This window comes from Scomber scombrus, chromosome 6 (assembly GCF_963691925.1).
Source record: "Scomber scombrus chromosome 6, fScoSco1.1, whole genome shotgun sequence".
Lineage (NCBI taxonomy): Eukaryota > Metazoa > Chordata > Actinopteri > Scombriformes > Scombridae > Scomber > Scomber scombrus.
The window spans coordinates 15,714,725-15,728,073 of NC_084975.1; the positions used below are offsets into that span (position 1 = coordinate 15,714,725).

The following is a 13,349-nucleotide window of genomic DNA, read 5'->3' on the forward strand; positions in this document are numbered from 1 at the left end:
AATTTGCAGGAAATTAAATGTGTTCCTCACCAAATTAGCAGACATGATAAGCAGAGTGACACAACAACATATGGACATATTTGGAGCTATTTGTTTAGTGGATCAGAATTAGAAATAATGCAGGGAGGAACAGAACCAGCAGAAACAGCCACAGTGATGATGATGTTTGATGAAGAGCTGGAGATGGCCAGCACACCTCAAACAGGTAAACAACTTATTTTTTCTTTGCCCTGCTGAATAATGGATATACAGACAAAGCATGCCAGCTTGACTTGAGCCAGGGCTTGGTGTGATTAGCTCTAAAACTATGGAAAAATGTCATAATGTTAGTGGAGCAGCGGAGTGAACTGAGATGACCATGTGAAGAAATCTGTGATGAGCCGACATCAACTCTGGCTAAAAGTAGAAAAAACCATTGGTAACCTAGCGTTTACAGCAGTTTGAAGCTGGTTCTTTTTGCTCACGGAAATAACTTCTACATATGTTTACATCATTGTTTAAGACTTTGGCCATGTTTAATATGGACATCTGACATTGTAACAATATGACTGAAAATAAGAAAAAGCCTAATAAGTACCCTTTAACAAAATTCTTTAACATTGATAACAAGTCAAGAACAATAAACAGCATTATTGTCTGTTTTCACTTTTACACTGCTCACAAATACGGCTTTCTGTCAGCTGTTTCAGTTTGTTTTCCTGTGTACAAACTGAGCTAACACATCTAAAATAGCTATTTGCTCTGTAACAGGCCCTGTGTTTTCTAGCTTCCCTGCAAAAGGAGGCAAGTGAAAAAAGCGAAGTTAAAGATCACTTCTTCATAATCAATATTATTAATATCAAGAAAGAGACATGTTCTCTCTCTCTCTCTCTCTACTTCCTCTTTCCTGTAAATCTGCACAATTGTGCCAAATTGTGGCACTGGTTGAAGGGTTGATGCTGCAGTATTTACAATTCTAATCTTGTCTTTTTTATTGCACCTTATTCCCTTCAGAAGTCCATGGACAAGGATCTTTGCTGGGCCATTTCATAGTTCCCTCTTCTGCTTCCTGCTCTGCGTACATACACATCGTACCGTCCATCCTCCTCTTCTTCTTCGTCCTCTTCCATCACTCTATCATGCCGCCCCACTGCTCTATCCCCCATACCATGATGCCCCTGCATTCGGTCTGGTTTCATACTAGGCCAGCTCTTCTTACGCAGGCTGTTGTTCAAGTCCTGAAAAGGCGGTAAGGCGCTCTGGATGTCCCCTCTGAAAGGGGGGAGCTCCATGGATCCCCTGCCCATGCCATGTGCACCATGGCTGGCTTTGATGGAGTTGACAGAGGCCTGAGAGCCACAATGGTGTTCGTGAATGCACCGTGAACCTAATGAGGATCTCCTGAGTGCCTGCAGGGACTGTAGTTCCTCTGATAACTCCCCAAGGTCCCCAGACATCTCCTGAAAATTATAATGTGCACTCAGTAGATGGTAAACAGTAGAAATTTTGAAACATTATGCATAATTTCTATTATTTGTAAAACACTGTAAACATGTTTTATGTTTACTGAAGTAATCAAACTAACCTTGTCTCTGAGAGTAAAGAGTTCATAATGTGGAGGGTCAAACACCTCCTGGAAGTCACCCCGCTGGAACAGGTTATTCTTACGTACCAACACCTTGTAAGTAAGAATGAACACACTTGTTAAATTGATAATTTGCCCACCAATATTTTGTGGCATGATACTAAATAATTGTTGGTTGTTGATTGATTTACCTTTTTACGTGGCTGTTTGACTTGCACCAGAATGGAGATGATGAGGAGCAGCAGCACCACTCCCGTGGACACACAGATTATTGTCCCATGAGTCTTTGTGATCTGGTGAAAAAGACCTTTGTTCTTTTTCTCTGGATGATAGAGAGTGACAGAGAGAGAAAATGTTGGGGAAGTTCAGATCTACAGAAAGTACATCAGTCATTTACTCATTGCAGTCTCAAGTAGGACAGTCTGTATCTTTGGTTGCCAACAACAATTCAGAGCCTTCGCTTAAAGCAAAGCACTGCTCAACAGCCATCTCAATCAGTTAATGTGATTAAGAGTCACTTAAAAACCTAAAGACCTTAAAGGTCTTTTAGCAGCAAATATTATGTGATTATGATTTTCCTGCCAAGAAAACATTTTTGAAGGGATACTCTGGACTGTCAAACATGTAAGTTTTTGTAGTATGAGCCTAAAAAAAATGATATAAGACTTGCTGGGATATTTGACAAAAGGAAGAGAGGGTGTGTATCCTCATGCTAATATTTTGTAGATTCATAGCCACTGTAACAGTACATTGTAGACCAGCACAGCACATGTTCATAGAATGAATTAAAGACAGCTTTGGCACAACTAGAGTACCTTTGCAGTTGCTTTCATCCCAAGGGAAGACACAGTTTTGTATGCCGTTGCACACCAGAGAAGTGTTGATGCACATGTTACTGTGGCAAAAGAATGCGCTGCCTACACAGGGTGCTGAAACACAAACACAGGTATATCAGTATGATATGTAAATAGGATGACAATGCAACGAAAGCCATTAGCAGTAGAAGGGAGTTTAATTACTGCAATTCTTTGCCATAGCCATAAAAAAAATATTTATTTCACATATTATTTTCTTACTAATATGCTTTCTTATACAGTACTTTCTTTTAAGCAATATATATGAGAACCTAGAAAACTTTTTTTCTAAATAAGGATGCATATTGAATAAAAATGACCGGAGGGCGCAGCTACAAATCTGTTTGCAATCATACATCCAAGTCATATACTATACTTTGCTGTGTAACAGCTGCAATTTAAACAGAAGGAACATTGGTGAAAATGTAAAATGGCAGAAATTAAGAACAATCTGAAGCAGAAACTCACGGTCAGCAAAAGATGTGAACAGCATCCGGAAACGGCTGAGACGGCTTGCCTCATCAGCCCACATCCTCACTACTCCCACACCAGTGTCCAGCATGATGTCATTAGCTACTGTACTACAAAACTTGGCCTGCAAGAAACCACACACCATTTCTCCTGCATTGTCGGATGCGTTGTCTCATTGAGGCCAAGTTCTGTAGAACAGTTGCTATATATTTTTGGTTAGTTTAAAAAATTATGTTTGACAAGTAAAGATAGACAAATACAATACAGTAAGTAATAAATAAAGTACATCATATCAAGGGGCTTTAATTCTATAGTGCATACTTTAACATAAATTACTCTACCTTTAGGTCTTCGATAGCATTACTGCCATCATAAACAGCCACAAAGTTCTTCTTACATTCATTTGAGTGTTCCATCTGGTATTCCAAGAACCGCAGGTAAATCTGGATAACCAATGAGGAAATATTTACATTTTCATTTTTCATGCCATATAGTGTATTTTACTTTGCCACAAGAAGACAAGTTCTATTTAAAGGTGTCACTACAAGAAGGGATCAAATATAAATCACTTTGAGCCAGGTTTATGTGTACTTATGCAGATTGTTGGATTATCAATGCATATGTTTGCCTTATATTTCAAGCTGTGGATGAACTTATAAGTGAATGTTTGATAATAAAAGATGTAAAGTGCATGTATTAAAAGTTTTGCATTATCTGAAGTTGAAATCTGCATGCTTTGTCTCTATGATTATGTAAAGGACATCCTGACTGATGTCGAGCAGATGAAGATTTAGGAAGGAAGAAAAATGCCCGGCAGGCTGGAAACTCATCTTTTCAAGCACTACATATCATTTTGCTCCTAATGAATCATACCCACTCTCCAAAACATAATTATCTGGAGAAACTGATATATATCCAACAAAATACCATATAAAACATTGTACCCTGTTGTTTGTTGGAGCGCGTATAGTCCAGATGCAGTCCACTGCCTGGTCTGGCTTTATTTTGTACTCCTCCTCTACCTGACTAGAACGGATCAGGCCATCAGCCCCAGATAGCTCAAACTGACAATCTGACCCACAGACAGTGATAGAGGCAGAGAAAGTGGAGACACACAAGAGAGAAAGGGGATTATATATATATCACATATACAGTAAATATAAAGAGTAGGATGAGCTGTGTGCTTGTACTACCTGGGATGGGGTTTAACAGTCCTCCCACATGAAGGTGAAATTCAGGGTCTATGGAGTAAATCACACCCATGGACAAGGAGATACTATATCAGGGTTAATATTGGTGAGAGTGTAGACATTTGATTGTCTAGTACCACGTAAGATGTTAGATTGAAACTTCACTGTATGACTTCCAGTATGATGCAATGAGAGCATTACCACATAGGGATCAATAAACCCTCCCACTGTGTTTTATTTACCTGCAGTAAAGCAGTACTGAACCTGGAAGCCAATTCCTTCTAGCTCTTCATCGCTGAAAAAGCGGATCCACATGAAGCGTCCACTGGAGAGGACAAGTCCTGGACTGGCAGAGCCACAGAATCGATTGATGATTGGCGAGAAGCTGAAGGGACCATCCCGCACCTCAATGTGGTCGAAACGACATTCAAATGAGGCCTCAATGTAGAAGTTCTCATCAAACAGCAGCTCTATCCTCTGCCGGGGCAGGGCTGAGAGAGCAGGGCAGTGTGTCACTTCTATTGCCACAAAGGTGATTCAGAGATATAATACCACCAAAGAATATAGAGTGGACAGAAGACATATTTGCTCCTGTCAACTTTTCCTCAGTTTTGCTGATTTTCTACAAAACATTGCTGGAGATAAGACTGTTTTGTGGGATCTGGGAGTAATTAGAGAAAAACAGAAACCAAAGTGACATTAAAGTTTGTTAGAGTTCTTGTACTGTGAAAAGGTTATTGCCTGCCAGCGTGTTTGTACTTCAAGTGAACACAGAGAAAAACTTTAGCATTGGAAATAATACATTGGTCAGACATTGTCTAGGCTTTGTTACCAAGACAGATAGTATTAAAACAGAAAATACTTGTTCAAAATCCTTTTATACAATCAAAACATTGTGACGAATTCAAGTTGAAAGTCGGAGATGATAACAACAGCAGATTGCATTCATGATAATCTTGCACAGCATGCAAGACACAAATACTGTTGTTATTTTCTCCATCAGATTCTGTTTAATCACCACCAAAACCCACAAAAGAATCTGACTTCCTTTCAGTGAAAAAAAATCTGCAACTTTCAAGAAAATTCAAGTTGGAGCACTGCCGTTATTGGGGTCAAGTGCATGTTGTTTGTTACCTTCCAGTACGTACAGGCACTCCTTGTTGGGAGGGTACATTTTCGGGTAGTTTGGGGAGCTGAATGTGCCGCCATCTGTGTTTCGTACCCAGTTTCCACAGTAACCAGAATGCTGCGGCCGCTGAGAAGGTTTTACTCCTTTTGATCCTGCACCTACATCTGTATGTGATATGAAGCCCAAGTGAGACATCACATCCTGGCATGATATGCAGTAAATATGAACTAATCCTTAGTTTAATTGCAGTATACGTCCTGATTTAATATAAGCCCTCTGTCAACATTGCAGGGAAGATATCATCCTTACCTTTAGTCTTTTGCACCAGAGCAAATCCCTCTTCAATGAACAAGAGAAAGATCCAGACTGTAAAAGAAGCCAGCAGTGTGTGAGGATGGGTACAACCAAGGAATAAAGAAAGAAGAGAAACGGAGAGAGCTTAGCAGGATTTGTTTGTCTGTGGTCTTTGAATCCCTGAATGTACAGTATGGGAGAGAATAAGGACATGCTGCTTCCACCATCTGCTTGCTTAACTCTTCCTCCTGCTTTCCTTTTTTTTAAAGGTTTAACTTACTCTGCGGGTTTAAGTAATGTTTAAGTAACTCAGTGGACAAGAGTTTAGACTGTTGACAATCTGTGGTCTGTCATGATACAGTGTAAAAGCAGTTAGGGAAATTAAAAAACACCACAGTGCCGTAAAAACATGTTTTGTGCCACATGTGTGTGTATTACATAAAATATGACCTAAATACAGGTTTAGCCCAAGGGCACTTGGCCACTAAAATTTGTTTTGAGTTTTCACTAAGGTGGCATGTTGCTGTGAAACTGCAAGATAAAACAAACATCATGATGCAGTGGACATTTGTGCATTATGTTTACTTTTCTATATGTGGATGTGACAGCTAAGACACCCCCCCCCCCCCCCCCCCAACATTACTAATATCTATGTGCTCGTTTCTGGCCTACAAGACTATAACTTATTTTTGTAATTGAATATTTATTGGATGTCATCTGCCTTTTACATTGACCTATAAATGCTTCATTCCATGTTATCATGTGTTATGATGAATCAATCTTTAAAAAATGACCAAAAAATGCAATTAACCTGAAACCAGACGTCCAAAAATGACTTGCCTTAACAAACTGTACTTCTGTCACTGAACTGATGGCAAACAGCTAGCTATAGTGTCATATTGCATACATTGCATGGAATAAATAAAGGGTTTTAGTTCAGTGGAAAAAATAATATCCTTAGACAGAGACCATTATATTCAGAGTGTGAAACTAAGGAAGCAGCAGCAGTCTAAATCCTGGTGTCCAGGAGCTGAGCCGTCACATGCACCGAAAATTTTGGGGGTTTGTAGGTTGTTTTTTTTTGTTTGTTTTGTTTTTGTTTGTTTGTTTGTTTGTTTTGTCAGTGCTCTCTTGCAATCTTTTTCTTCATTTTCCCAATAAAGGCGTGTGCATTGAGTTGGGAGCTGTCACTTCAGCACCACAAAAACCTTATATTACAATACACCAAAACGTTCAAAACCAAAGACTTGTTTGCCAGTTTTGGGACTTTTGAAAATATCTCTGTGGATGTTTTGATGAATTCAGAACAGCGACAATTTCTCCATTGTGACAGTAATCATTCTGTGCGCGGATCAAAACATGCCTATTAGTTGAAAATATCGAAGTTTGCAAACAACGTACACAAATGTGTAAGTAGCCTGCCAAGGAAGCGATATTTGACACATATAAGAGTATAAAAGGTTATATAAACTCCCGTTAGTCTTGGCCAGCATCTCTCACTCTCTCAGACAAAGTGAAAGCCCCACATCATGCAAATATGGATGATCCCACTCACCTACAAGCATCCTCTCAGCTGGACTCCGTTTTCTGGGCTTTGATTTCAAACTTGACCAACTGTATCTCCTCACAACCGCCGCACATTGAAGTAAATTGTCCGGATTAACGCATGTTAGAACCCCTGATAAATAAAGTCCAACTTTCACCTTTTCATCCTAATCCCATTGGTCAAAATGAGAAAAGCTTCTGTGGGAAAAATGAGCAGTTGAACTTCTGATTCATCCTCACTCTTCTGTCAGGGAATTGAAAAGGGAAAAAAACAGTCAGATGAGCACAATTTTCCAGTGCAAGGACGATGTTCATGCAGAGCTCAAGCCCGCATCAGACAGACTCTTCCTCCTCATTAACGGATCAGTCTGCGGCTGCTCGCGGTTTTAAGATTGAGCTCAATTGGCGCGAGAAGGGGGAAGAGAGGATTGCGCATGTGCATCATCATAACATGAGTAATAAGAAGTAACACGATAATCCTATCATAGCATGTCTGGCATAATGATAAATTAAATTAGGAATTCTCTCTCTTTCACCCAAATTTAATTAGCTGATTGGGCAAGTGTCCAGAAGGCAACACACACACACACACACACACACACACACACACACACACACACACACACACACACACACACACACACACACACACACACACACACACATAATACAACACACGTGCCAAAACACTCATTGGGCATAAAGCAGTCAAAATATGGCATTTCTTTGCATTTCTATGCAGAGCAGAGAGCAGGGCACATCCAACTGTTATCTTTTCTTTGAAGGACCCATGCTGCCTTAAGTCTACATAAAAGCTGACGAGAGCTGTGGAAAGATGAAAATAGAAGCCAAGAGTTGGTGGGATCAGGATGTTCCTTTGATGTGTTTTGATGTGTTGGCTTTTACCAACAGAACATGTCACTGTGTCCACTGGCAGATTTGTGTCTCTTCAGCAGCTGTAATTGCTTTGCAGCCAAAGACATCCTCACTTTGACAGATGATGCCTGGGTGCAAATGAGCGACATATTCCTATATATTCATCCTTTATATATTCTTCTGTCTGTCTTTTGCACTCACACTTGCATGGGCAGGTGCCTCCATACCACAAAACAGCACTCCAAATTTCTCCAAAGCAAACTACCATTAAACAGTAAACAATTTCACATAACTTTAGGGTGATCATCAGATCTTCAGTACAATGAACAAATATTACTCTCTAAATTGCAGTTGTAGTGGAAGTAATAGTGATATGCTCAGTCTGGGTGCAAGGTCTGTATCAACACCAAAGTTACTTGTTATACAGCAGAACATACCCTGCCATGTTTTATTATTACATATTTTATAATTGGATTCGTATTTTTGATGTTTGGACATGTAAGCAGCATTTTAACGTTGTATCTAGTGGACGTGAAGCTAATGTTAATTAGTTTATATACCATCAGGCACTTGATAATCTTTCATATATTATGTAAAATCGTAGTATGACTCTGCTTAATAATCTGTAACTACAGTCATCAGATAACGGTAGTGAAATAAAAAGTACAACATTTGTGTCTGAGATGTAGTGGCAATATAGTACAAAGTAGCAGGAAGAAAAGCAAACACCCAAGTTAAGTATAACTGGTAAATGTAATTAGTTACTTTCCAACCATTTATAAGTGGTAGATTATTAGTGGTACCGTTAATACCTTTATTTCAGTGTGTGTAATTTATGTTGAAAAAATCTAACCTTTTGAGTTATTTTTCTTACAATGATGATGATCCACTTCCTTCCTTGCTTCTTTGTATTTCCTTTTCAACAAAAATAAATGATCCACAAGAAGAACGGCAGCCACAGAACTTCTTAACAGCCAGCAAACCACGAAAACTTCCTATCATAAAGCCCAGGGGCTATATTTTCAAAGTCTCCAGGGCCATCATTATTCAGTAATGACCAATGTTTCTTCTGCAGTAACAGCCCTCGGGGTGAATTAATTCAGCAGGAGATCAACACACTCACCCACACAATATATGCACAATCATAAAGTTGCATCATCTGGGCCCGTGTTTAATGTGACACTATTTCCTTGTGATTGATTATAGAGTGAAAGTGTTGTTTCAGAGATGCATGAATCATTTATTTTCTGCGGTAGGTTCAATTTAGAAGGCTGTTACACCGTCTCATCCTGATCCGTGTGACATTTGAACTGCAGCAAGAAAGTGCAAGTGACTGCTAGCCTCTACGAATGCCAGCTGTTACGCTCATGAACAGATGTCACAGTTGGCTATCCTCTCTATGTCCGTCTGTCTGTCACTCAGTCTCTCAGTCACTCGTAAGCCCTCCTGCAAACTGAGAAACTCATACACGTACACCTTTGTTTACCACACATCAAAGGCATTCAAATCTGCATCTGTTGCTATGGTAACTCAGCCGGTGTCTTGCCTGCTTCTTCTGAGGCAATCGGAGACCTAGAAAGCAGAGGTTTTAGGGGGTTTGACAGAGACGGGGATCAAAGTGGAACAAAAGACAAAATCACCCAAGACTGTCTACCTGTGCTGCTGCTCCCACTGCTGCTTCTACAAGAGGCAACGCGTTTGTGTTATTCTAACCCTATTCCAAAGGAAATAATTTTTTTCTTTGAATCCCCTGTGAGTTACCGTAATGCTGGGAAAGCTGCTGCAACACAGAGGTGTCCTTGAAGTTTTCTATTTGCTTCCACTATGCATATTATTGCAGTCCTAATAATCTTTCCTATAGAAAATGTTTTGCGAAAATCAGTTTTCAATATGCTGCATGTATGCAGACTCTATAACAAATATTGAACAAGCTGATACAAAGAGGTATTTAGTCTATGATATGAATGCAGTGTTCCAAAGAGACTGATGACACTTTGATGTACGTGAAAACTATTTTGCTGTTTTGTTTATACTCAGTCAAATGCAAGTGAAGCTTTATAGGAACCAAACATCATTTCTTTTGGCAAAACAATCTCGTCTCAACTTGATCAAAATTTACGGAACAGCTACTGACCTTGGGGTGAAATTGTTTCAACAAAAGCTATTTTTAAGGTCAAGACTGAACCTTCAGAAAGCCCAGGAGTGAAAATAAAACTGTCACATTTAGTTCAAAAGGAATCAAGTAGTAGTATTTTCCTTTTTTAACTCATGAAAAACGTGCATGCATGTGTAATTCAACTGTGGCTGTACTCCATTGTTTTTTGGTGTGTGATTCTATTATGTTCTTTGCCTTTGTAGCAATAGTAAAGATGCATGGTGACTTCTATGATTGCACCAAAAACCAACTGCCTCTCCAAAATCTCCTACATAACTTAATCCTCATCATTCCTCCATCAGCTGTAGAATTTCATGCATTACATGTAAGGGAAGAGCTGTAATGTGAGGATAAACAGACATTTTCTTGTAATGTCACAACCTTTTTGGCAAAACGGATGCATAACCATCAAAACGAAGGCAGTGACAGAAATGTGGAAATAAAGGAGGATAATGGATCCTACAGTGTTCATTTGCAAGGCCAGGATTGTAATTAGCATTTTGATTGGAGTCTTAACCAGGCATGTGATTGCTCTTATTAGCATGTGCTAAAGGATGAAATTAACATCTTTAATTTGGCAGAGTCCACCTTTGAGTGAGCCAGGTGACACTGCTGGGTGAAATAATTATTTTCTCTCTTCATTCTTTCTGTACTGTTTTTATTTGTGCACATGCAGTGTACATGTGCTTGGCGTATCTTCTATTGAAAATCATTTTGTTTGTCTGAATAATGAGCTTTCAAGAAAAGGGTCGTCTTGAAGGTCAGGGATTACATAGCAGAGTACTTCATAGAGTTCAAAAGTGTTGAGAGGTCCCAGGGGCTCTCTAACTATATCTCCTACCATAGTAATGCACTATGTGGACTTCCTTTGAGTCTGTGCTGCTGTTGCTTGATGTGCTCGCTGCAGTAAAACACAACAGATTGATGAACTTAAAAGAAAAGCACTTTCATCAACTTCAGAGGAAAAGTCATTAAGATACCACCATGAGCCTCTAATTGGCAGGAAATCTCTGTGGATTTGGCCTATTACTGTTGATGAGGAATCACGACTTTAATTGGGTGGCACAAATTACTATGTCCCAGTGATTTCTCATTTACCATCATACTATTTTTTTTGTTTGTTTGTAGTTTTTAGTGTTTTCCACATGACAGATGGTATTACTTTTGCTTGCTCCACTGGAATTGAAATTATGTCACAACTGTAGATTATGTTACAACAAATCACCCTTATGGACAGTCGACTGTCCTAAATCCTACACTCTGATGACAAACTCATGGTTTTCTTGTGTAGCAATAAGTGTCTTTGCTTCAGTGTACCTACAGCATATATTAAATTGCCTTTCCATTCCTTTGTTGTTGTTTCTTACTGTAATATTCTATAATTATTTCTATTTTATACTAAAATTCAATCATCCCTGTGATTCCTTACATTATACTCAGCTTAAGGTTCAAAGCCAGACAACCCCAGGAGTCCCAGACTAAATATAAACACAAATATCCTATTCCTATCATGGAGCAGGAAGAGTGGACACTTAATTACATACTTATCTCTCCAATCTATATGACAACAGATCAAGATTTTACAAAGCTGTAAAAGAAAAGAAATTAAAATAAAAGACCTCCTTAGATAGAAGTCAGGAAATCCACTACAAATCATAAGAACAAACCAAAGCAAAAATCTGGTGTGGGATAATTTTGGTTTGCATATTAAATATACAATATTACATTATTATATATAATACAATTACTGACTACCTATTTCACTTTCACCCCAACCCTGTATGTCTTTACATATGTTATTTGTATCCCCTCTTCTCTGCTTTACAATTTCCATAATCTCTTTATGCTCATCCCAAACCTCCGTGGCATGTTGCATGCAGGCTTTCTGTATTAATTCACATATGGTTTGGTGTGTGTGTGTGTGTGTGTGTGTGTGTGTGTGTGTGTGTGTGTGTGTGTGTGTGTGTGTGTGTGTGTGTGTGTGTGTGTGTGTGTGGTGTCCACTTTAAATCCTCTTATATCATTTCTAGATATCTTATCAAAGTAATGCGACTCAAGCATTAATCCCATCGTCTACCTGAAGTCTTTTGCCTTTTGTAAGATCAAATCTAAACTGCATCCGAAAATGAAAATTATGATGGGAAAGGAACACTTCTTTCCCATTATTGAGGCTAAGTCATCTGGGAATTTATCCCTTGAAGCAGTTTTCCTCATTCTCAAAGATGTGAGGTAAGCCAAGAATAAGGAAAATCTCCACCATGACATAGAACCTATTTTAACATTTCTTTCTAACATTAATTGCCAGTTTAGATACTGACGCCATTTAAACCCATATTTATACTAAAAATTTAAAAAAATAAAATACAGTGCTTTACATTTCTGTTTGGGCTCAAGGACTACAATTCATATTGTCTTTGAACAAGGTTTTGGCGCTGGGAATAATTGGCTCTCATGTGTTTTGTAGTATCAAAGCCAAGTGAGAACTGAAAGACCACTTCAAGGTGGACTGACTTTCTCTTTTACCCAGGTGTCTGACTTTCTGTGGCCAACTCACAGTGATTTGTGGTTTGCATTTCCTGTTTCTACACAACAGAGAACAATAACATCACTGTCTGCGTCTGTGAACATGCAATAATGTGATCCTGGGTAATATGATGAGATGATGTTGTGTCTCTCTGAAACAGATAACATTATCCTTTTCATGACCAGCGGAATATCTTCTTTAAATTCAAACATTCTGTTCATCCTAAATCTTGCTCTCTTGCACCATATGGCCAATCACGACGAGCGTTTCTGGGACGAATGACCAATGGTAATAACCCTTACACAAAGCAGGGTTAAGCCGAGGAAGACAACTAGAAGATTAGTCTGGTTCTCACCAATTAGGCCCTTCAGAACAACATGTGAATAGGAAGCTGTGGATAACAAGAGAGGGTGTGGATTACATTAGGTGAAACGTCCACTCAACATATATCACTTTAAATCCTCAACTATGAATCAAACATGTCCTATTAAAAATGAAAGAATAAAGTTTTTTTTATTCTGACTTCAACATCAAATCCATGTTAACCAAAACTACAGTACTAATGCTTTCATGTCAGTTGGTTTAGCAAACATTTTGGCCGTGTTTGACCCACAAATTCAATGACAAGCTTTAGAAAACAGAAATCTTCTTAGCACAGCCTGATCTGTGGATGTGGCAGCAAGCCTGGAGGAGGATGAGTCCACATTAAGTTATTCAAAGATGTTTTAATGGTTATATTATTTAATA

General features: G+C 38.9%; 1 protein-coding gene across 1 annotated transcript; it reads right to left on the reverse strand.

The window, feature by feature from the left end:
• Positions 1 to 989: 989 nt before the first annotated feature.
• Positions 990 to 8,072, reverse strand: neto2b (neuropilin (NRP) and tolloid (TLL)-like 2b). The gene is made up of 12 exons (XM_062421489.1): positions 7,958 to 8,072; positions 5,518 to 5,646; positions 5,214 to 5,372; positions 4,322 to 4,570; positions 4,083 to 4,130; positions 3,834 to 3,961; positions 3,231 to 3,332; positions 2,887 to 3,013; positions 2,380 to 2,493; positions 1,756 to 1,886; positions 1,565 to 1,657; positions 990 to 1,439 (listed from the first exon to the last, which is right to left on the reverse strand). The coding sequence occupies exons 1-12, from the start codon at positions 8,070 to 8,072 to the stop codon at positions 990 to 992; spliced, it is 1,845 nt and encodes a 614-aa protein (XP_062277473.1).
• Between the last annotated feature and the right edge of the window lie 5,277 nt (positions 8,073 to 13,349).